This window comes from Perkinsus marinus (assembly GCF_000006405.1).
Source record: "Perkinsus marinus ATCC 50983 genomic scaffold scf_1104296948436, whole genome shotgun sequence".
NCBI lineage: Eukaryota > Perkinsozoa > Perkinsida > Perkinsidae > Perkinsus > Perkinsus marinus.
In genome coordinates this window covers 81,004-103,496 of record NW_003210195.1, presented here as the reverse complement: position 1 = coordinate 103,496, position 22,493 = coordinate 81,004, and the positions used below count along the sequence as shown (strand labels likewise).

The following is a 22,493-nucleotide window of genomic DNA, read 5'->3' as shown; positions in this document are numbered from 1 at the left end:
GTCTCGGAGCGCACGCGTGCGTGCAGGGTCATTCTCACCATCTCCATTAGTTCCCTCCTGCTTAGAGTGCATATCGCATTGCACACGGCGGTTACTCAAGTGATTTATAGCTGTCATTGTGGGGTCTGTTGGCTGCCCTGCCCGACGTTACCCCATTCGCCCTTCAGCTCGAAACGGCCACAGAGTCCGGATACTTTGGAAGCGCCTTAGCGGATGAGAAACGTTGGGCTGAGCTTTTGGAGCTACTCCGCCAACGGGTTCGCATGCAGCTTAGGAAGATCTGTGGAACTGTCCTTAATATATCGGCGAATAGTAGCTTGGCTATCTTGGACCCCAAGATTCTCACCTTACTATGATCTTGCCAGTGCAGCTCCCATCGATTGGCGGCGACGCGGCCCAGTTCAGGTTCGAGACGCTCATCGACTCACCCGCGGCCATCAAGCTCAGAGCCATGACTAGTCTCCGTAGTGACCTCAATTCACATCTTGTTAACAAGCACCCGCCCAGCGATGTTCAGAAGTAGCCCCCCACGGACAATTTGCGTTGATGGTGTTTTCCCTTCAGTGCTTGTGTAGACTATATCAACGGTCTTCTGGCGCTGGCTGAGGTGTCCAAGACCATCCCCTTCAAAAGGAAGTACACTATACGATGGAGGTCAGGGCTGACACCTGAAGTGGTGGTAGAGCCCAGTGAAGCGAAGACATCGACTCAAGCTATCGGTATCGATATCACTATGGTAGCTTCACGAGAGCCACCGATAGTTCCCTTGCGCTCACGGTCAGACCTTATTCGTCTACGCATGCTCCCTGCTCGACCAAGCAGCCCGTCAGTTCGTTGTGGACTCGAGCAGTGGAGAGATCCTCACCACTGGTCTTGATGAAGTACGCCCCATGTGAATGACAGGTTCCCTTGACCCTGGCCCTGCAGATAGCTAAGATATGCAGCAAGGCCTCGACAACCTTCCAGACATGTCGGGACACCCTCACCACGATGGCAGCTGCCATCCCTGAGTTGGACCCTCGAGTGGGCCCCTCTACATAGTGGAAGCCCATAGGGACTTTACTCATTCTAAGGTGCTTGGAGGTCTCTGCAGCTACAGCCATCTATGCGGGCAAATCTGCGCCTTCGAGTTGGCCGCGAGCCGTTCAGGGTCGAAGAACCTTCTAGCGAAGCTGGCCATGCAAGTTGATGCTGATGCCAGACCAGTGCAACAAACGCTCAGAGGTGAGCATTTGGGAATACTAGAGTCGCTACTGACGAATGATTAGGTTCTGATGGACTAGCCTATCTGGTCAATCACGTTTCGGTCGTCGGTCCCTTGTATCGAGCTCGAGCCAACACTCTGATGGCCTCGTCTGAGTTCGAGGTCGAGCACTTTGGTATCGCCAATGCTTGGGCTGATCGTGCCATGGCTGCAGTGAAGGAAACAGAGGCTGCCTTGCAAGAGGTAGGAAGCATTGGTCTGGTCGGCCTATAGAGCATCGGGTGTAGGTGACAGCGCCGCATATGCGGCTTATTGTTGGTAACATTATGAGTAAAGTGAAGATAGAATGCGAGAAGATCATCAAGGAGAACAGGATGGTCTATTACGAGCCTCCACCGAAGGAAATGCCATCGGTCGTGCCTGTGAGCGCGATCAAGCGTACTCCACCTGGCGTGCCAGTGCGCGAGCTGCTGCAGTTGTATAAGGCCCCAGTGCCCTTCGCTCCTGATGAGTTTGTGCTTAATGTTTCGGACAAGTCGATCCAACAGCTGAACACCTCTGAGACGTCAGGGTCAGCACGGCAGACCATGTTCCCTAATGGGGTGTGTACTGCCAACGAAAACTCATATAATGGCTATATGCAAGGCATGCAGACCACGCCTACCCATTGAATTAGATCATATTAATTTTCATGTTATTATGTAACACAATTAGAACTTTACATGGCAAACTGATGTTGCTACATTGATATTGAAGCACTGTAATACTTCTCATACCAGTCTCATGCCTCGTCAAGTGTTCGCTTTCTAACCTATTCTGTATCTTCCACCGTCACCCTAAAGATTCTTTCATCCATCTATGACCTCCTCCCTGTCGTCTGATGTCATCACTTTAAGCGTTGGTGGGAAGATCTACCAAGTGACGAAGTCCACCTTAGACAAGTACCCCGATACGATGCTCTCGAGGATGGTCTCTGAGGATTGGAAGATGTCAAAGAACGATTCCAAGGATGATACGGGAAAGGTGGCCTCGCCACCATCCGTCTTTATCGATCGAGATGGTGCTCTTTTCGAGTATATATTAAACTGGTACCGCAATGGGGAGATTTGCATCCCTTGGACAGTGAGTGAAGAGGCAGTCCGTCGAGAAGCCAGGTAGGCTAGGAATTGGGAGGTCCTCTGTTGTTGTATGCTCCTGCTCAGTTATTTTGCCTTACCTGATGATGTCCGTGTTGTACGTGACACAATTCTGAATAATGTTCGCGAGGCTGTTGGTCTGGTCCTCGACGACGTTCGCGAGAAGATAGCAAAATGCCAGACAGACAAAGAAGAAATCGACGCACGTTATTCCACTCGTCTCGCTCAGCTACAAGAGGAAAAGCGGATGCTCAAGGCCCAACGAGAGGTCGATCAGAATCGTATTCGGCGAGATGCCATGACATTCGAGATTCTGCTACCTATATTAACTCAAACAGCAGCCGTTATCTGCCCTATGGTGGCAATTACGTGCAACCAAGTCAGTCGTCAGACTGTTACTGACATACGCAGCTCCACAAGAGAGGAGTTAGCGGACCTAGGGGATGTGCTATTAGAGACCCTAGCTTCTTATGGCGTTCCAGCCAAGTCTATTAGGTAGGCCCACGACCAGTGTTGTAGGTGGGAAAGGAGTCTCTCAGATTATGTCCGACCTTTATCGTAACCGAGTACTCACGTTGCAGTCTCTGCAGTCCAGCAGTACGTTCTGCTGGTGACACCTTCGCCCGACTAGTCCCCTGTTCAAGGCGGCCCGCGGAGCCTTGGCAGCCGCATGTCTCTTCTGACGGCTTCGTTCGTTGGTGCGAAAGTTGCTTTAACCGTTCCTATCCGATTGTTGTTGTCCAACTAGATTGATATCAAGCACATATTCATCATTCATCCCTTTTTTTATTGGTATATAATTGTAAGCCTGGTTGTCTACAGAAACCAGCAGTGACCTCTTGCCTCTTCACTACGCTTGTTGTGTTATATACTCCTTATACCCACATCAACAACTCAAAGATGATAACGACATCAGTTATTAATAGGTATGATGAGAAAGTTCAGGTGGGTTCGATCAGATGTTGAAGAGGAGTGTTGGCTTGATGAAAAAATTTAAGATGACATTCAGTGACAGTGATGCGTTGTTACGTACGAGAGCTGGATCAAATTTCGACAACATCTGTGATTTAGTCCGACTAGTCCATGCTAGTGGCAGTAACATCACACGGGATTGGGGCCCGCAACCCCCCCCCCCCCCTTAGGCCTAAAAGGGCAAGTCCTCCTCGTAGTATTATGAGTGTATATCAGGCCATATGAAGTCATGAATGGAGGTTCAACCCGGAGTTGTCGTCGATGGACGACATAGAGCATGCCTCCTCATCATCATACTCCTGACCCGAAAATGGAGAATATCAAACAGATCTAAAGTCATTTACCTCAGTCCCGTAGCACTCACTTCCCAAATCCTCCCCACTTTCTCGCCTTCATTCGTCTCGGGAGTGTAAATAGTACTCAATTTGTTGATGAGGGAACTACTGGGCTGGGCAATCTTGATAACATCACTATAGTGAATCGCTATAGACTATAGCTACACTTCGCTGCTAGAGAAGTAGATCCACCCACTTGATGTCCATATGAACGCGTTGATAACCCCGGCAGACTCAATAGTCGAACCAGTTTTTTCGAGTAGTACAGCACTCGGGGGCACTGCTCCCCTGCAGTCTATTGCAATGGGTAGCCACTCGCATGATCTACGAGAAAGAAGTCAACGATGCTCATCTGGATCGTCTGATCGATGACGTCTTCCAGCTGATACAGCCACTTCAAAATTAAGCCACAGCAAAACAGTGTGGAAATTCAGGACAACGAACTTATCAGTTCTGACTCATTGGCGCATGCTTCGGACACTGTCCAATAGAATTACCATCTGCCTAGCCCCGCTACAACCAGCATCACCTGCGCCACGACCAGAGGCGAGAGCTGGATTAAGTACATACATTATTGAGAAGCCCCTGGTCTTTCGACAGCAGCGATGATGAAGAATATTTAGCAACAACACTACTTATAAAATGACATTGTTAAAAACGCAAGGATACGTTTTGGGTCAGAAAACGTTACTCAAGATCTTCTTCTTCTGGTTCACCAGGTCGCAATTTATCAGCAATTTTTTCAGCTGCATCGTGGTGGCCCGCCTTGTGCAGATATTTAACGGCATTACGAGCATCCTCTTGCTCCTTCATCGCACGCACCTGAACTTTCCGTCTCGACCGACACAACCCCTCCCCAGTGTTTATTACCAGATCTCGGTCCTTCTTCATAACGTCGAAGGTTTGGCGTGTAACCTCCTCGGTCCGGGCTTCCCTCATTGATTGAATCTCGCGCCTGAGCAGGTGGGAATACTCCCGAGCTCACCTAGCTGCCCTGTACTACGCTCTGCTGCGCTCATCATCAAAAGTGATATTGTCGCGCTTGCTGTGCTTGGATTTCTTCGCGGCCTGTCGGGCCTCCCAAGCCGCGATGTCATAGTACCTTGTAGCGACTATCTACAACCCCTGCGAATAGAGCTTACTTCTTGCTGGGCATGGTCGCCGTATTGAAGTCCTCTACGAAGTCTTCGAAGAGCTTCCTTTCCTCAACATGTGAGAGAGCTTCGATGTCGACTCCTTTCACTTCTACCAACCATGTTAGAAATTCGGCCCGCTTCTTGTACTGAGTCGAGAGAGCTCGGAAGCCTCGCAAGTCCCTTCTGAACTAACCTGGTCTTCATTTCTGATGATACCGTATTTCCCATACTGCTCGGTCACAGCGCCCAATGGAGCACCTGTGGTGACTACGTTCGCCAAAAAGAGGAGGAGGAGACGTGTCGTTACTTTTCTTATCTTTTTTGTGATGATGTTTTTTCTTTTTATGATGCCTCTTTTTTGGAGAAGAGTCGCTACTCGAGGACGAGAGAGACCTAAAGGTAAGTTGAAGTACCGACCGACCAGCCTGGAATTTCGTGGCGAATTTTGATGGTCACTGCCTACCGGCGTCTTCGTTCCCTTTTCTTATCCTTCCTCGACCGTCGGTGTTCCTTCCTACTGCGTCTATCTTGCGACCTACTCCGTGATGAGGAGGAGAAGCTCGAGGGGGCCGAGTCGCTCTAAGATTACGATGAGCGTCACCAATTTTCAAGACCGCTCAAGACCGTCTTTTCATTACCCTAGAGCGAGAGCGTGACTGTCGCCTCTTCCTGTGCGAGGACGGCGTCCGGCTTCGTCGTCGAACTCGATCCTCTCGGGCCATTTTAAGTCACTCTTCTCCGAATTGATCACACCTGTGGGCGCGCGCTAATCTTAGGGCGAGCGCTTTTTCCTTCTAGTGGCATGTGATCGGCGCAGCATTGGACCTGTGTGGTGAGTTTGATGGGAGCTCATGGAAGCCGTGAGTCCCAGCGCCCCAAGGCCTTCACAAGTAGGGCTCATCACTACTACCGCTTGAACGAAGGGGCTGCCTTTTAGAGGGCGGAGGCGACGTTGTGGTGAGCATGAGCAAGCCTATGATGTTGGACACTCCGAGGCGAAGTGAGCCATGATTTGCTCGAGGAGTGGTAGGAATGCGACATTTTCCAGGCGAGGATGACTCGAAGGGGCTTAGGGAGGTCAACCCGACGTGGACGCTGTTCATCATACTGCAGGTTAGTACAGTTGACCGCTCGAAAGATGTTCCTATGTGCTTAGGTGCACGACGCTGGGCACTCAGGAGCACTTGAGAAGACCTTCAAGGTGGGACATTGCAGATGTGGGTGGCCTCAGTAGTGGTGCTGCAGATAATGCAGCTGCCTCTCACGGACTTGGCAGTCTTCGTCAACGTTGATTCGATTTTTCGTGTGTCCCTTTACGCCGCTCGAGACAAGGAAACTGTTCAGAAGCTGCTGGATACAGGTAGTAGTACTCACCGGCTATGAACTTCCTCATAGGAGCTCTCCAGATGACTATCTTTCCAATCTAGAGGAGTTGCCAGTGATGCCGACTGGGACCGAGCGAACGTTGAAGTCGTTTGCCAGTGATGACTCTGAACCTGCGAGCCCGGCTACTTCCACGAGAAGCAGTAGGCGAGGGCATCGCATATATACCGATGTTGTCGCGCTAGGTCAGATGTACGCAGACGCATACTTGGCTGGGGAGTGTGTGGTCCCTGTTCGGGCTGTGGGAGAGAGGTTTGGCAGCGGCATGGTGATGCAGTGGATCGCTCTAGATAGTAAAGGCCTGCGGACCGACGGGTGTCTCGAAGGGGACGGCTGCACTCAAGTTGCCAAGGTGGGATAAAATGACTCTCTCAGCGGTCGTTATCGCAGTGATAGGCATCAGCTGTATTTCGAGACCTGTTGGCGAGTGCACAGACGGAGCTGTGGACACCTAAGATTTGCATTAGTGTTAGAGATGCGGCCTTCCCTTTCGAGGATCGATTGCCGGTTGGTCGCTACGAAGATCAGTGTTGTTTGAAGTGGGTATTAGGTGCCTACTCAAGTTGCTGTGATGAAGTCCCGTATGGGTAGAAAGGTTGAGAACAGGGAGCCGCGGGTTGAGGGTCCCCGGCGGCGGCGGCCTTATTGTACTAGCCTTCGTACGTCAGCTTATAGTGCGAGGCTAGGTGAACATATGTGTCAAGGGATGCCGTGCCTACTGGATGCATCTAATGGGCTGCGTTGTGATGATGATGAATACGTGCGGGCTTTGACGAAGAATCTTGAAGTTGGGGCGGGTGTGGTACTAATCAGCGAGGCCAGCCTTAGGCGACGACACGGATGTTGTACACTGTGTTGGAGCGACTAGAGCGGATGAAGCAGCACGCGGCACGGAGGGAAAGGTCATGGACACCTCTTCGTGGTAGTCGGAGAACATTGAGTCGGCCGAGACGACTTAGTGTATGACAGTAGTGGTGTTGGAGGAGCACAAGTGACTAAGTGTGGTAGGGCTCGCGGTCGCTTACTAGCAGTCCTAATAGAGACTGCATCCTTGCATCCCTACGAGAGTACAAGGCATTGAGTGTTGATTGTGTCCGACAGGTAGGACGGGAGGGGGACCGATCAGCTCTGATCGGGAAATGCTCAGCTCAGGATCTTACTCATCGCAAGCCACCACAATACGAGGAGGGTACACGCTAAGAGGTGTCGCTCATGGGACTCAACAGGCCATGGTAATTGACAGCTATGAGCAGTTCTGTGACTTTGCTGCTGCCATCATGTCTCGAGACGTTGAAGCTTGATATTATGATAGGGTCGAGTTATCAATAGAACTTTGGGGTGTATCGTGAGGTGGACACTGCTTATACTCTACAGCCATTACTTCACTTATCACATTGTTGAATTGAATGTATACCGGCCGAAGCCTCATCGGCGGCCTGTTGGTCACTGTCCTGATCACGAGTGTTGAGGCAGATCTACCCGTGCACTGTGAAATGAGCGACATTGCCGGGCTGTGGACGTTTAGACTCTCTGAAGTTAACAACGCTTCGCTTGGTGAGAGGACGGCCCTTTAGCCCCTTCTTGTAACTAATATTCGTATGTTCAGTACCGTCCTTCACGAGGAACCCTGGGGACCCGTATTGTGGGGTATCAGCTCCTGGGTATTCTAGCAAGTTTATGAGGGCATTCAATGATGTTGACGATCTCTCTGAATATACGTACTTTCCGGAGTCCCGGGTGAGTGTTAGAGGGTGTCACTGGGGAAGTCCTCATCGTTCTGTGGCTTCAGACCTTTAACATAACGCTTAGCTCAAGGCTCATCCTAATCGACGACGCAGAGGCTACGCAGCATAATCGACATCAGTTGGCTGCTAATACTAGTGGTCTGGTGGGCACCTGGGGCATGGTTTTCGATGAGGGCTTCGAGGTAATATAGAAAGGCGTGTGAGCCCCCAAGGTCTGCTTTGTAATGGTGTCATGCCAGTGTCGCTTTTGCTATGCTACTCGGCGCAGGTTCGAATCGGGGCAGCGTCTTTATTCGCAATTTCCCGGTATAGATGTAGCGGGTCCGGCGAGGAATGCTTCAATGATGAAGATGCTCACGAAGACACTGACGGTCGGGTGAAGGGATGGGAGAGTAAGTTGTACCGTATAGTCCTTCGGCCACTAATTTCATGACGCGCGACAGGTTTGTGCGGCGAGACTTTTATTGGATGGTACCACGTTGCCTCCGCGGATCCCCAAGTGTAATTGCTGCTGCTTGCATGCCACTGAGGGACTCTCCACTGTATTGCTCAGGTTTGACTATGGCTGTTGGTACGGTCGGAAAGTCACGCCGCAATCAGCGCTCGCCCCCTCTCCAGCATCGTCGTCCCTTGACAGATCTCCTCGTTGGGGAGGCGGGTACGACAGCGGAGATATAACCTATCGGAGCTTGCTTATAGGACAGGCAATGAGGCTGAAACAAGTAGTACTCTCATGGTTCAGCGGGTATCAGCGGCGTTCTTAGGAGCGTCTGAGGCTTCGTGGGATGCGAGGGGCTCTGGGTGGTGGAGAGCTCAGTCGCAGGAGTCCTCTTGCTTCGGACCTCCTACAGCTGCTCAGCTGGCATCAACCAGATTCTTATAGATCATCATGCAACATTGATAGAGGTATAAGCGAACTCGATACTAAGGATGGAGAGGCGCTGTATGACCCTTTGCCGATGGACTGGGACTGGAGGAAGAAGTGGGAGTCGATCTACTACTGATGTGATTAACTCTCCTGTCTCAGGATGGGTGGTAGCTGGAATGTCCCTTTGGTTGACCAAGGCGGATGTGGCTCCTGCTATGCTATAGCTTCGACTTATGCATTACAGTCGAGGATCAATGTAATTCCCCTATCCCTACTGGATGGGACTTTCCCCTTGTAGATAATGCTTATTGGTCTGGGCATCAATGCTACAGCACAACCTATTAAATTGAGTACGGAATCCGTCCTAGCCTGCAGCTGGTGAGTTCTTGGGGGTTCAACCGGCTTCTCTTAAGGCCGGGAAGAGTGTGATTCATGGTCTCTATTAGCTGGCATATTTTTGGTCGGTCAGGATTAGAACTTACCCTGCAGTAACTAGGATATAGTAGGCAATTTCATTCGATGTATTTTATTGGGCTTGATAAGAAGACATGTTTTCCCCATGGCCAGGTACAACCAGGCTTGTAATGGCGGCCTGGAAGTCCTCGCTCTTCGGCATGCACAGGAAGTTGGTATCATCGAGGAGAGCAAGCTGCCGTAGGTTTCTGCTCTCTTTCACGTTGTTATGGTATGACTTGAATTTATGCAGGTACACGTCTTATAGAGGAGACGTGCCTTCGTGTCCTAAGGATGCGTTCAAGGATTCGGACGAAGTGTGGTATGCTAAGGACTATGGATATGTAGGAGGTTTTTATGGACAGTGCAGCGAGCTTGAAATGATGAGGAATCTGTAATATACGTAAGGTTCGATCCCGTAGTTGATGGCTTAGATTAGGTATGAGTTCGGGCCACTGACTGTATCACTGCATGCTAAGGACTCAGAGTACACGATGTCCAGGGCCACAGAGAGCGATCGGAGTTCTATTCATGCGGCCAATGATTCGGACACTATAGGAGTCACGTGAGCAGCTGGAAGGCTGAGTAGGTACACATGACATTGTCGCAGGATCGAAACTGACTCGGGTGACATTGGTCCTGTCTTGAAGACTCTGCGGGAATCACGATGTACGATGAAGTATGTGTCGGACCTGGCACCGGAGATCAACCCGGATGGTGGTAAGAGTGGAAGCACCCATTGTGGGAATACTTGGAGCTCCTTCAGCATCGGGAGTGTTTTATGTGAGAGCTAGAGCGGTCGAGTCATGGGGGGCATTTTCTGAGGATGTGAAGACAGCTCTGGACGAGGCCAAGCTGAGCGGATCTATTCTGGACGCATTCACAGTTGGAATACACGGCTGGGAGTAGGCAGTTACTCTGCTCTTTCTATCTGCATGATTTCATCAGATATGTTGATCATAGTGTTGCCCTCGTTGGGTGGGGCTCGGAGTTGGACTATAGCACAGGTGATGAGAGACCATATTGGCTCATTCGTAACAGCTGGAGTGCGTCCCTTCCGGGAGGAGGGTGAGTGGTCGTTGAGTTAGAATTGGTTGACGAGTGAATGTATGCAGGTACATTAAGTTGCGTCGTGGTACTGATGCTGCTGGTCTCGAGAGCGGCTCGGTTTGGGTAGAACCGGACATGTGCCGTGGGAAATTCCGAGCAGTGTTGGATAGCCATGGTCTCACTGGTCGTATGTGTGAGAGCTCCCCCTACTACCCTATGGGTACGTCCTTCCTCCAGTACTGGAAGAGGACGCTAAAGAACGGGACGTGAACATGTCAGGAGCCGATGTACACACAGCTGGGAGTGGGGTTGCGTTGAGTCTTAATACGACACTAGGTGGGAATGATGGGTATGCTAACACGATGTTGGTCTATGTCCGCCTACTCCTATGAGCACGCCCTGCCATACGGGTCGTTGCTATTTCGTTCATGAGTTGATGGGATGCACCTTCTCCGTAGGGTTAGTATCACTACTTTGGTTGTTCAGCGTTACAGCGACTATGGAGCCAACGACACCAGCACGGTCGGAGAAGGCCCCTCGTAGGGTTACCATCAACCCGATGAGTGCTCCCAAAACCACAAGGAAGAAGAGTGTTGGTCAGCGACAACAACAGCAACAACAACAACCTGGGAGTGGCGCGAAGAGTAAGTCCCAGCTAGTCTGTGAGAATGAGTAGTGTCGTACAGGTGGGGCTGTACGTGACCTCTACCAGACGGCCCTTCCGACGAGCCATACCGGCCTACAGGCCTCGCTGAGCCCAAAGCCTGTTCAAGCAACCTTGCTGGATCCCCCTAGGAGTAGCACCCTCGATCTGACAGACTGAATGCTGGTGCTGCTGTGTGAAGGTCATGACGGGACAGTACGCCTGAAGGACGAGAGGCCGCTCCAAAGCAAGGGGTATAGGAAGGCGTGCGCTGAGTATGTGTATGCCTATCTAAGCAAGCACGGCTATCGTTCAGAGTAATGTGATGCGGATGATCTTTATTCTTACAATGTGGACGTCTCCTCAGTCGTATGAAGCCTGGTTGGTTCGACAGCCCTTCGACGAGGGAGTTCTTCTCTCTCTGCGAGTTCCTGCTGGAGCGTATTGATCCCAACCTGATCGTCTCTGCTCCCCAAAAGAAGAGCACTCCTGAGGACCTCATCTCAATCGTCAGGTGGGTTCGTCTCTATACAGAATGTTATTGATAACTTCATCTTAGGACGAAGCTGTTGTATCCCTATGATGTGCCCAAGTCAGCCCTGGCTAGTGTTGGGGCCATCACCACATGGCCTGCCCTCCTGGGGTTGCTCAGTTGGCTGGTGGAAGAGGCAGATGAGGCGGACAGGATGAGGGAGCGAATTAATTCAGTTTCTGATACCTGTCGGGTACCCGAGACCTCGGGCAGATTGCCATCTGTATGGGATCGCCTCAGGCTCGAGAGAAGGCGCTTGGTACGGCCTATACTTCTTGGGTTCAAGCGGGCCAGGCCGAAACACTGGTGGGGAGCGTCTGGTACTGAGTGCTGAGGAGCACTCCATCTCAGGAGGAGACTGCGATGCTCGACAAGATAGAAGGCCTGACTAGGGCGCAGTATGAAGAGCTGAGGAGCGAAAATGCGAAGGTGACTGCAGAGGAGTGTAGGTGTGGGTGATCGTGTGGTTAGTGCTTGAAAATAATCGGGGACAATGAGGCGGCTATAGAGAAGATCAAGGAAAGTGGCGATCTGGACGACCCCGAGCAGTATGAGAGGAAGAACGAGGAAATACGTGGGTGTGTTGCGGAGAAGGAGCGGTATGACAGTGTAGTTGAACTTTGACATGGTAAGAGTTTTTAATGCAGTGAAGTTGGAGAATTAAGAAGGCGTGAAAAGGAAGCGGCTGAAGAGAGGCAGAAGTGGGAAGAGAGGACGGCGAGGGAGAAGGAAAAGGAGAAAAAATTGAGGGATCGGGTCTCTGTCACTGACAAGGGCATATCCTCTATTGTGATGGTTTTTAGATTGACGAGCTCAGTCAGCGGGTCGATGCCCAAACGTATAGTCATGAGGATCTAGCGCAGCTCTTGGCTCGCTCGAAGCGGCTGGATGAGGAGGCACGCCACTTGCAGGAACAGGTGGGGTAAAGGGGGGTGTACGAATCGGGAGGAATGGCTCAGATAGCCCGATGTGATTCGGACACAAATGCCGAGGATGCCCAATTACGTACGGAGCAGGATACGCTTCAAAGGTGATGGCATGTGCTTGGGGGTGAGAGGGGGTTCACTACTTGTCCAGACTGTGTCACCAATTTAATGAGTGCATCGGGGCGGGAGGGCACCCAGCGATACCTCGTGCCAACTTCAATCCAGAAGCTACTGAGTTCCTCAAACGAGGTTTTGGATCATTAGCTGCAGTGAGCGCCTCAGCTGAAGTAGTTTGACGAGATGCATGCCCTCAGCCCGGTCTGAATATCGAATCGTTGGTGGACGCTAGAGTTGAGGACACGCGGAAGCAACTGAACAAGGCAGAGGTAGAGGGGGAGGCATGGCAGTGAGCTCTATATAAACTACGTGTGTTGGTGACGATATGGGAATTCTGAGGAAAATTTGGGAATTGTTCATTTCTAATTTGTATGTCGACTTGCATATAATCAGTGAGGAGAAGCTGAGAGAAGCGGAGGTATATTCCGACACTGTGCTGGACAGGATGCCCTACGAGAGTACGTTGAAAGCAGAGAGCAAGCTGACAAGCAGCTGAGGAAGGCTAAGAAGGAGATCAAGACTGTGGCGATGAAGGAGGCTGAATGGAAGGAAACCAGAGAGGCCCTCTTGAAGGAAAGGGCCGACTCAGAGAAGAAGGTTTCCCACGCTTTCCTCGTCTCTATTCCATCGGATATTCTCAGGCAGTAGCCGATGCGGAGGCTCGCTTGGTCGAGCTTGATAAGCAGAGCAAACACCTGCATGAGTCGTCCAAGGCGCAGAAGGTGAAGGTGATTGAAGACACCGCTACTGCTAAGGAAGAGGCTCGAGATTTGGAAGAGCGCACGGAGCAATCGGTTCGTGAACGGAAGGTGAAGACAACCACACTCTGCAATATGCACATAGTCAGCTACAAGTGTTGGTGACAATATGAAAAATTCTGAGGAAATTTTAGGAGATTCTTGTTAGTTTCTGTACACTCCTACACAGATTAGCGTGTGAATTCCCAAGAGAAAAGCTGACATATTTTCCAACTCTACTCCAGAAACGAGAATTTGGCAGTTCTCTCTTTAGAAAGTTGTTGTGCCTGTATTCACTAGTTCGAGGAGAATGCCAACCCACTGCGTCCGTGGTAGAACTATGTATTGGGCGTTCGAACTAACGTCATATGGTCAGTGTTGATTGATCGTCTTTCGAGGTATATGAGCAACGATTTGAAGCGGCTGTAGACGTTATCAACTCGATTGTCGAGCATGGCCTCAAGAAAGCTGACGATCTAGACCAATGCTTGGACGACGAGCTGGCCCGGATGCAGGAAGGTTGGTACCTCCATGATGCATTTCGTGGCGAGTGACGGTGTTGCAATTCAGAGCTCCCAATACGGAGCGGTTAATTAGGATGCTGAATGCAAGGGGACATGCAGCTACCACAAAGGCACGTTTCGTAATTCATCAATTCTACTTCAACTTTTGTTGGTCACCGAGTTATCGATGGGATTGGCTCGTACGGTATGCTGCCTCTAGTTTGTTGAGGTCTTGTCTCATGTAAATGGCAGTTATCAAGTGTGATCGAAAGGAGATCGTTTCTGCGGTTTCCGAGAGAGTAGGGGGGAAAGTTCGATGATGAAGTCAGTAGAATTCGGGAGGAATCCCTCATCGAAGTCGACAGGTCTTAGATCACTCAGGCGAGCTGAGTGATATTGGTAACTTTATCATTGTTTGGGTTTGCTCCTTTGAGGGGCGTGTCCGAAGAACGACTCCCGCAAGTTAGAAGGGCAAGTTAGTAGGTTCATGCCGAAGATGACTGATACGCCTGGGGGGGTGGGGGGTGGTTCGCGGGAACCGATGACTTAACGAATATTTTGTTAGGTCTAATCGCGTATGTATCTGAGGGACAATGGGACATCGAAAGGGCTCTGTGGGAGGGAGTCTGGTCTCCTCCTCTGCTGCTAATTCTACGACCCTTCAAAAATCGTCACGTTGGTGATAGTGGGCGTACTTTGTCGGCAGGCCGGGTGACTTATCACCGAGTATCATGACTGTGATTCCATGCGACGGGTTTAATCCTTAGCAGGTTGACTTTGATTATTTCAGTGGAGAATGTACCAGCTCGGAAAGCTCGGATAGAAGTATTCAGGTATGGCTCCATAGTGTTGAGCGTTTTATCAAATAGTATCATGTTGATCGATAGAGTGTAGGTGCTCAGCGTTTATTATCCCTCCTTGCTGTCTTATGTCCAATGCCAAAGTCTTCGCATCGACACTAGGCACGGTCAGTGTCCTCATCGGGGGCATGTATATCGGCAACTATGGTTTCGCAGCCCGGAAAAAGAGGTATAAGGATGAGGACTTGCCTACGGAGAGAAGACGGCGGAAAATATTCGACGAAGTTGCCACAACGTGGGACTATAAAGTGAGTGCTCTTCTCGCGAGCTCCTGTCAACATCGTATCGTATTAGTGTGCTCCGTCAGGTGAGACTAGATGAGTATCTGATGGGCATAACGCGATGGCGACGACAGCTCATCGGTAATGCTGAGGGGGATGTCCTAGAAGTCGCTGTGGGTACTGGACGGAACTTCCAGTAAGATTATCGAGAAGTGTGGTATTTCATCGTTAATTAGGTTTTACAATGCCAAACAAGTCAAGTCAGTCACGGCGATTGACTTCAGTCGGAGGATGTTGGAAACAGCGGAGAAAAAACGGCATCTATTGGATCCAATACCGTTGTATTTAAAGAGTGGTAATTGTGCTCGTATGAAGGAGTTCCCCGATAAGAGCTTCGATACGGTGGTCGACACATTCGGTATCTGTTCGTTCGAGGACCCCACTGAGACGCTACAGGAGATGAAGAGAGTCTGTCGAGGAAAGGTCCTCCTCCTCGAGCACGGTCAGAGCACCTACCCTATGTTCAGAAAGTACCTGCATAATACGCTCATTAAACACGTTGAGAAATTCGGCTGTTATAACAACCGAGAAATTCTCCGCCTGGTGAAGCAGTCAGCCATGAGAGTACTTCAAGTTCAGAGGAAGCACTTTGGAGCGACCTACTACATCGTATGCGAGGCCCATCCGGATGCTGACGACGCTGAGCCCTCAGCCGATGCTATTACTGCAACATGATTCTGAAGAGACGATGTTGTTTCCGGCATATCCTGATTAAGTTGTATGTCAATACAGCGGGGCTCTCGGTAGGGTAGCAATATCGTCTCTCATTATGATCATTTAGATCGGGCATGTGCATCGTAGGATCGTAGTCACGGGAGGTTACTACAGGTGGGTGACATGAATAAGACAACGTCCTATAGACTCTATCATCTCCATGGTCGGCGCTCGTGACGTTGAAGGTTGCTGAGCTGGAACTGTTCAGAGTGAAGTTACTCACAATCAAGGTCGCATTTCGCGCACACAGGACCGGGTCCAACAGCGCATCTGCCACGTGTCGTTGGTTTGTTCGATGATCACACGATGCAGACGCGCGACGCGACTTCATGGCCACGGATTTAGGCACAATTCTCCGGTATCCTCACTGCAGTTGTTGCATCGTTCAGCGGGTCAGGTTAGATAAGGACGCCAGCCGTATCGGAAAGGGCTTTGAATGACGTTCGAGAAAATGGCCCACACACTGTCTGACTCTCACGCTGCCTCTTTAACGCATTATCCTGTACACGCAGATGCTAACATGCGTGTTCGTTGTTACGGGCAACCGTGTAGCAGAATCACTTCAGCATCCCTCTCGGGCCCAACGGCTAGCACCAACTCGCTATCATTCATAATGAAATGAAACGTCACAGCGTCCATGTTTGAGCAGGATCAATTCCGTCGTTCAATGTCACAGTCATTCGCTTCTCTCGAGCTACAGCTCATGGTGAGGGTGCTGTTGAGTCACGACCGCCAGCGAATGGTTTCAGCTCGGCTCTGGGCGGTGTTCCAAACAAACTGGATGGCCTAGCGGTGTGGGCAGTGCCCGTAGGGTTGGGGATCTCCAGTATATTGATGACGACATCGTAGCATACAGCTCTGGTGATATAGTCATTCTTATGAACACCGATACAGGTGGGACCACATTGTGACAACGCTGTTGCTGATTTCCTCTCCTTCAGGGAAGCAGCGTGCATACACTGGCCACACTAGCCTAGTCAGTGCCTTGGCTTATGGCCCAGACGTGAAGCTTATGGCATCAGGGCAATGCAGGAGGTCACGCCACATGCTCTCTCGTGTGTCGATGTCAGTTCTCAGGGGCCATTCCAAGATCAGCGACATTCACGTGTGGGATCCTCATCGCTTCGGTTCGGTAGAGGTCATCACTACACCCATGTAAGATTCCCTCGGTGGCAGCTACTAACTGTCTATCCAGGCTGTGCTTGGCCTTCCATGACTCCCCTGCCATCTCTACCCTATGCTGGCTCCCCGGCACGAATGGATATCTCTGCTCAGTAGGAGCCGGCTCGCAAAAGCAGGTTATGGCTGTTTGGAAGGCGGGCCGATGTGCACCAACACGAAGGGCATCTTTGGGTGCTGCTCGCTCCTATCGAGGGTCTCAGAAGGTGCCTCCCCCGATACCAAACGTTGGCCATATATAGTGTGTTTAGCCTATCTGTACTACCACTTGTGCTGCTGCAGAGGTCGTTGGTAGTCTCCCTCTATTCGAACACGAAGACGCCTACCAATGGGCGATTTTCGGTCATGGTAGGATGGTGAAGGTGTGGACCCTCAGCAGGTTTGATCATTCGAGGCGAAGCCCCGTCTAGTAGTGGTAACGTCAGGTATCAGCCTTCCGTACGATCCATTAGGGTATCATTCCCGGGGTCGACCGCTCCGATGAGCACCTCGTCAACTCCTCGTACCACAAAGACCTCAACGTTCTTGCAAGCCGCAGGGGCACTAAGCAATACCATAACTAGCCTGGCCTGTGTGGAACGAGCGCCATATAATAGAGAAAAGTGAGCAACTTCGCCTTCCCACCCAGCAGCGAGCCCCCGGCATATAGGTTGGTGGTTGGCAGTGGTGACGGCATCATCTACTTCACCGAAGGGCACATCTGCCTCCGTGAGAGCTACCCGAAGTGCCTCCTCAGTGGGCACGCCCATTCCCAGGTTCGGTCGAGCTTGAGACCAGAGGAGGCCCCGAAGGGCTGGCAGTGGTGTATTTGAAGGTCCTAAGGAAGCGCGTTGTGGCCTTACAGGAGAACGGATGGTGTAGGAAGGGGGCCGATATCTTCTTACGAGACCTGGGGCTCTTGCGAGGTACTATCCTTGGTGACCAGCACCAGACCAAGTCCCGTCGTGTGGCACCAGTAGGGGAGCGGCTCATAGGTGCCAGCTTGTGGAGGTTCGCAAGAGGGTGCCTACCATACCCTCAGCTGCTCGTGAGTGCAGGCACTCTATAACTCTTCAAACAGCTGAGAACCCGTATGCTGCTGTGTTGGACACTCGCTGTGACCTTCACAAACAGGTGGTGCGAGTATGTTGGCAAACTCCTCATTTTCGTTCTCGAAACGATCCCTTGAGACTAGACTATGATTTCTGTTGGCGTTGTAGGAAAATACGCACATGTGAGTGACAATATAAAAGCCTTTTAAGGAAATCTTCGGAAATCCTCACGTTCTGTGAAACTCTACCCTAGTTCGTATGTTAATTTCTATGATCCGTGAAGGAGCTGATAAAAGTAAACATATATTCTGACACTGGGGTGTCGTCGTTCGAATCGCTATAATCAGGCCTTCGAATTTCGCTGGACACTGTCGATGGTCAGGACTTGAGCCCCCAAGGGCACCTGCTCGCCTCGGCACCATCAGCACCGTGTACCTGTGTTGCTGCTGCTGGGTCCATCCTTGCTGTGGGCTGCAGTGATGGCGGTATGCTTTATATCTACCACAGCCTGTGTGAGCCGGCAGCAAGACTCGAGCTCGGGCCCTATCAGGGTCAGTATCAGATCCCTCTAAGAAGCCCCTGACCCTCACATTCACACTGCCTCCAACACGGCTCCTCAGCGGAGCCAGCGGCATCGACCACACCCTGGCCGTCACTTGTATCGATGCTGTAAGTCTGCTGCACCTGGCAATGAGCCCAGTCCTGTTGTTGGCCAGGTGAATACCGAGGGCTCTCGGCCGTCTGTGAGGATAGCAGTTGGTTACAGTAACGGCTACCTCGCCATCTTCGACTTGAATAGTGACCAGCTCAGTGCCGACAACATTATCGTACAGTAAGAGAGTACCATAACCCGACTTCATGGACAGTAGCGATAGGTACACTAGAGGGCTCAGCCAAGCAGCTCCTCTAACTGCATGCCAGTTGTCACCCCTAGGTGGTCATTGTGCTGTAGGTTGTCAGGATGGTCTTGGGTGAGTCGACACATTTCTATTTCGGCGGAGTGAGCCCACAGGTATCTTTTGACGTTCAAAAGTGCAGTGCCCCTGAACGAAGAAGTGAATGAGGCGGATTCACTAGTGGCTAAGAAGGATGCCCTACACGGTCACATGTGCCCTGTTGATAACATCATGTTTGTTGTGACGACCTCGGAGGCATCTTCAGAACAAGTGCCTGTTGAAAGTCACCATGCTATTCACGAGTGAGGTCCTGTCTGCCACTGCTGAGTCTATGGCGGTGCCCTTAGGATGGTCCATGGTACCCCAGTGGCATCCAGTGTTTCCGGTCGCCGCATGGTCAATCCTCGAACCTTGGCTCAGCAAGCGGAGGAGGCCAAGACGGAACTCCCAGCACTATGTCTTCTCACCTGCAGCAGCCGCGACGGCCAGGTACCCTCTTTCATCTGTTGAGTGTGTGAAAAGTCAGTACAGGTGCTCTGTTACGATACTTCTACACACAGTAGGATCCCACAGACTCTCAAGGCGAGCGAAGTTCCTTCCACATGCAATCATCAACCTGCGAATCCTCAGGTCTTGGAAATCGCTAGAACGATGACTCTACCCTGCAATCGTTGGAGACTGCCTTCCAAAGCAGTTCAGGTCTGTACTGAGCTCAACGTTCTGGCTGGCACCAGAGGTAGCTCGTCATCGCTGGACTGTTCGTACTGTGTTGACTTAGGCAGCCGCCCTAATAGTGCATTGGGGAATACTCCGTATTGTGGAGTAGGATCAGCAGGCCCCAAACAAGTAGTGCTTACTCTACTTATGAAGTTGACAGTCTACTGCTACAGGTTAGAGGATCTCCTGATGGGCGTCTATTGTGCCTCTGTGATAAGGCAGCTGGTATTGTTGAAGTCGCTGATGCTGCTAGTGGTGAACGTTTAGCTCATAGAAAGACTGATGGTAGTTCGGGAGGTCTCCACATCGGCCGTCCAGGGGAAGGAAGGACTCAGGTTCAGCAGCACCCAACGGCATTGCTTGGCTTGATAACGGTACGATAGCTGCTGTTGCTCTCGATGGCACTATTTCCCTCTGGCGAGTCCCTGGGATGCCTCTGGTGAGTCTAGGACTATCACGGGGCCCATCGGTCCAGGAGACTAGCTCAGGCATCAGAGAAAGCCGCCAAGGCTGTTACCGAAATCACCGAGGCGGAGCTCCGCGAGATGCTGACCAGCCATCCCCGATCAACTATCGGAGAGTATAGTCAATGCCCCGAGGTTGAGGATAAGGAGAATCAGGTGGAGCGGCGGTGCTTGCTGTGTGAGAGGAGGAGCCACTTCCGATGAAGGTACCGTCTCCCGACAACGAGACGCCCTCAGAAGAGGCCTCAAGCCAAGAGGAGGAAGAACTACGTGAGTTTTGTCTCTAACTAGCACGAGGTCCGTCGTGTTCTGAGAGCCTCATCTTAGCGTCAACACAGCACTATCAATGGGAAGGTGAGATCGATCCGGCTCGCATAGTCTCTGGCTGCTATAATTGGGAGTCGCCACAGAGGAGTATGGAGAGGAAAGAGTGAGAGGCCTGCCTCTAGTGCCAGGGAGATATGCTCATGCCAGGGTTCTCCAAGCACAGAGAGCTAGACGGGAGACGGTGGTGGGGAAGGTCGGTGAGAATCAGAGTGGTCCGAGTAGTTCTCCTTGGAAGGATGAAGGCTTCGTCGCTGGTATCGCCCCGTGGGCTTGGCCTAATCTGTGATCATCTGAGTGGCAGGTACTTTATCAACACGAGTCAATCCAAGTGCGAATGCTACTGGTATATCCGAGCTCCTTGCCGGTAACAACAATGCCGATGACCGTTTTCGGCGCCACCTAGCTGCAACAGTAACTCACTTGAAGGGAACTGCCGCTCCTCTTTGGCCTGATCAGGTGCCTGCTAGTATGAAGCCAGCTCGAGGTTCGCTCGTGAAAGTTAAGACCTCAGTAGAGCCTGGCGCTTACGTTATAAGCATCAGTGGCCCTTCCTATGTTGGGCAGAGGATTGGCCGAGTAGCTGTTCGAGACTATTCTCGCTATCGCTGGTCTTCTAGGTCATCGCTGATCTCGGAGCTCAAATAATCCGCATTGAGTCTCCTGTTGACTCCAACACGGTTAAAGTCCCTATCGGTTTTGACCTATCTGCTCGGTTGAGGATCGATCTTCACAACTTCCAGGATAGTGGTGCGATGAAAATAATGGTAGCCATCCCATCATCCAACTTCTGATAGTTGTCGTTCCTAGTGTGGCGTGTATTCGAATTCTTGATATCAATAGCATATGAGCGTCATGAGTTGTTGAGCGTTTGACTATTTTCCTTTTCGTTACCATCTGCAACTAGCCCCTCTTGTACAGGTCCCTCGTCGAAGAGCCGGAACGGTTTGCGGATACGGAGAGAAGCTGTTGGTTGACACAACCAACCTGACAACACCTTACACAGCCTAGTCTGATTAAATTCATTGTATGAATGCAGCTGTAGTCGAAAGTGGATATGAACATGCCAAGAATAAGTAGACAAGTCTTGAGTTAGTCCCAGGGCCAGTGTGTAAGCGCTCGGACCTTTCCATTGTCACAAGACAGTGTAACAGTCCATATTCGTCTGAAACCTCTCTAGCTTGTGAAACATGGCAGGGTGTGAGCTGACCTACTACTTCAATCCCCGGAGCTTCCAAGGATCTCCATTGCGATGATAATCACCGGGTGATTCATTTCAGATGGAACACACCTAAGCAGACGAAAACCTTCCAGGACACCCCAGAAGCCTTGAGATACAGCTCGGAATGGGTGTGTCACTCTGATATCTGGCTATTGTTAGTAACCATGCCACTTCAAGCATTCACGTGGACTATAGATCCCTGGCCAACTTCATGAAAATGAGTAACGCTATTCTAATCGCCAAAAGTGATCCGATTTCTCACTAATATATTCTTGATCAACAAGAAATTTCGAACTCACTTCTGCTCTGAAATTTTCATCATATGTGGACGCACAATCTGCGCAAGATTACTATCAGCGAACTTCGTCTACTCGTATTCAAAAGCAGTGACAAAGCTGACCGACTGATATTCTATTTTGCGCTCGATTACCTTTGTTCAACATTGAACACAACACACACTGACATCCCGAGAATAAAATTAACACGGAGGAAGACTGAATGACGAGTCGTGAATCACAACTTGATCTCCAATACAGGTTGTAACTAGAGGATGGAATGAGATACATCATCCACAGAACAACACAGCGGACAACAGAAGATACCACAGGTCCGAATGGAAATCACCGAAGAGAAAAATATTGGAAGCTGTTTCGAGACAACGTACCACTCATCTCAGTCGACATCATATTTAATCTTACAGAAACGACCTCGAGCCGCAACAGAAATAACTTCGAGATTCAAGTTCTGGTGGCCTGGAACCAATACCAGAACGCCCCTTATCGCCACAAAGGGGAAGAGAGAACCCAAGGACAATACATCCTTTATGAGAAGACGGTTGAGATTTAATGGCTCGAGCACAAGTGAAACACAGCAGAAGAGAACATGATACTCGTCATTAATAGATCATCAATGACAAGCTATCATACTATCTTAACATATGATAACACGTGTACAACCGAGCAATAGTGAACTCCACAACCATAGAACATAATACATTTTAAGTCTTTTAGCGAACTCGGACATACATCGGAACCCACATAACAACAGAATTATATAGTATCCGGG

At 50.6% G+C, this 22,493-nt stretch overlaps 8 protein-coding genes across 8 annotated transcripts; 7 read left to right on the top strand and 1 right to left on the bottom strand.

Annotated features, from left to right (window-relative positions):
- Positions 1 to 352: 352 nt before the first annotated feature.
- Pmar_PMAR005836 (hypothetical protein) lies at positions 353 to 1,875 on the top strand (the record flags this gene model as incomplete). The annotated part of the gene is made up of 7 exons (XM_002778660.1): positions 353 to 519; positions 565 to 736; positions 783 to 881; positions 904 to 1,023; positions 1,074 to 1,224; positions 1,269 to 1,447; positions 1,492 to 1,875. 7 exons carry the CDS (start codon positions 353 to 355, stop codon positions 1,873 to 1,875), a joined length of 1,272 nt encoding a protein of 423 aa, XP_002778706.1.
- Positions 1,876 to 2,062: 187 nt separating this feature from the next.
- Pmar_PMAR005835 (potassium channel tetramerisation domain containing protein, putative) lies at positions 2,063 to 2,954 on the top strand (the record flags this gene model as incomplete). The annotated part of the gene is made up of 3 exons (XM_002778659.1): positions 2,063 to 2,358; positions 2,407 to 2,785; positions 2,880 to 2,954. The coding sequence occupies 3 exons, from the start codon at positions 2,063 to 2,065 to the stop codon at positions 2,952 to 2,954; spliced, it is 750 nt and encodes a 249-aa protein (XP_002778705.1).
- A 1,380-nt stretch (positions 2,955 to 4,334) lies between these two features.
- On the bottom strand, positions 4,335 to 5,505 carry Pmar_PMAR005834 (U4/U6.U5 tri-snRNP-associated protein, putative; the record flags this gene model as incomplete). Its single annotated transcript, XM_002778658.1, has 8 exons — positions 4,335 to 4,469; positions 4,518 to 4,602; positions 4,651 to 4,749; positions 4,790 to 4,929; positions 4,977 to 5,041; positions 5,091 to 5,176; positions 5,247 to 5,362; positions 5,422 to 5,505. 8 exons carry the CDS (start codon positions 5,503 to 5,505, stop codon positions 4,335 to 4,337), a joined length of 810 nt encoding a protein of 269 aa, XP_002778704.1.
- Positions 5,506 to 5,624: 119 nt separating this feature from the next.
- On the top strand, positions 5,625 to 7,467 carry Pmar_PMAR005833 (hypothetical protein; the record flags this gene model as incomplete). Its single annotated transcript, XM_002778657.1, has 9 exons — positions 5,625 to 5,673; positions 5,721 to 5,783; positions 5,832 to 5,896; positions 5,940 to 5,984; positions 6,029 to 6,143; positions 6,190 to 6,309; positions 6,352 to 6,518; positions 7,175 to 7,267; positions 7,393 to 7,467. 9 exons carry the CDS (start codon positions 5,625 to 5,627, stop codon positions 7,465 to 7,467), a joined length of 792 nt encoding a protein of 263 aa, XP_002778703.1.
- Positions 7,468 to 7,843: 376 nt separating this feature from the next.
- On the top strand, positions 7,844 to 10,552 carry Pmar_PMAR005832 (cathepsin c, putative; the record flags this gene model as incomplete). The annotated part of the gene is made up of 15 exons (XM_002778656.1): positions 7,844 to 7,903; positions 7,956 to 8,093; positions 8,180 to 8,303; positions 8,465 to 8,569; positions 8,611 to 8,633; positions 8,676 to 8,893; positions 8,939 to 9,073; positions 9,131 to 9,157; positions 9,347 to 9,433; positions 9,486 to 9,626; positions 9,672 to 9,797; positions 9,843 to 9,952; positions 9,999 to 10,137; positions 10,181 to 10,300; positions 10,348 to 10,552. 15 exons carry the CDS (start codon positions 7,844 to 7,846, stop codon positions 10,550 to 10,552), a joined length of 1,758 nt encoding a protein of 585 aa, XP_002778702.1.
- A 214-nt stretch (positions 10,553 to 10,766) lies between these two features.
- Positions 10,767 to 13,881, top strand: Pmar_PMAR005831 (Kinetochore protein ndc80, putative). Its single transcript, XM_002778655.1, has 17 exons — positions 10,767 to 10,926; positions 10,969 to 11,079; positions 11,128 to 11,242; positions 11,293 to 11,439; positions 11,485 to 11,650; positions 11,698 to 11,763; positions 11,809 to 11,886; positions 11,929 to 12,056; positions 12,105 to 12,213; positions 12,261 to 12,374; positions 12,417 to 12,487; positions 12,535 to 12,652; positions 12,698 to 12,769; positions 12,945 to 13,097; positions 13,142 to 13,309; positions 13,636 to 13,756; positions 13,808 to 13,881. Exons 1-17 carry the CDS (start codon positions 10,782 to 10,784, stop codon positions 13,828 to 13,830), a joined length of 1,905 nt encoding a protein of 634 aa, XP_002778701.1. The 5' UTR covers positions 10,767 to 10,781; the 3' UTR covers positions 13,831 to 13,881.
- A 787-nt stretch (positions 13,882 to 14,668) lies between these two features.
- Positions 14,669 to 15,556, top strand: Pmar_PMAR005830 (Phosphatidylethanolamine N-methyltransferase, putative; the record flags this gene model as incomplete). Its single annotated transcript, XM_002778654.1, has 3 exons — positions 14,669 to 14,848; positions 14,908 to 15,017; positions 15,058 to 15,556. The coding sequence occupies 3 exons, from the start codon at positions 14,669 to 14,671 to the stop codon at positions 15,554 to 15,556; spliced, it is 789 nt and encodes a 262-aa protein (XP_002778700.1).
- Positions 15,557 to 16,262: 706 nt separating this feature from the next.
- Pmar_PMAR005829 (hypothetical protein) lies at positions 16,263 to 21,256 on the top strand (the record flags this gene model as incomplete). Its single annotated transcript, XM_002778653.1, has 28 exons — positions 16,263 to 16,301; positions 16,345 to 16,489; positions 16,537 to 16,630; positions 16,673 to 16,750; positions 16,791 to 16,980; positions 17,026 to 17,122; positions 17,530 to 17,631; positions 17,680 to 17,764; positions 17,812 to 17,887; positions 18,188 to 18,317; positions 18,368 to 18,474; positions 18,522 to 18,637; positions 18,681 to 18,776; positions 18,818 to 19,003; positions 19,049 to 19,190; positions 19,233 to 19,283; positions 19,332 to 19,437; positions 19,480 to 19,547; positions 19,592 to 19,703; positions 19,754 to 19,857; positions 19,907 to 20,038; positions 20,089 to 20,152; positions 20,210 to 20,312; positions 20,357 to 20,463; positions 20,511 to 20,620; positions 20,666 to 20,785; positions 20,827 to 20,973; positions 21,128 to 21,256. The coding sequence occupies 28 exons, from the start codon at positions 16,263 to 16,265 to the stop codon at positions 21,215 to 21,217; spliced, it is 2,997 nt and encodes a 998-aa protein (XP_002778699.1). The 3' UTR covers positions 21,218 to 21,256.
- Between the last annotated feature and the right edge of the window lie 1,237 nt (positions 21,257 to 22,493).

What these genes read in the sequence shown, in the direction of transcription:
- Pmar_PMAR005831 (XM_002778655.1), top strand. Translation starts at nt 10,782, where the DNA reads ATGGAGCCAACGACACCAGCACGGTCGGAGAAGGCCCCTCGTAGGGTT. An exon ending in AAGCACGGCTATCGTTCAGA is followed by an intron (nt 11,243 to 11,292) that starts GTAATGTGATGC and finishes ACGTCTCCTCAG; the next exon opens with TCGTATGAAGCCTGGTTGGT. An exon ending in TGTGTTGCGGAGAAGGAGCG is followed by an intron (nt 12,057 to 12,104) that starts GTATGACAGTGT and finishes TTTTTAATGCAG; the next exon opens with TGAAGTTGGAGAATTAAGAA.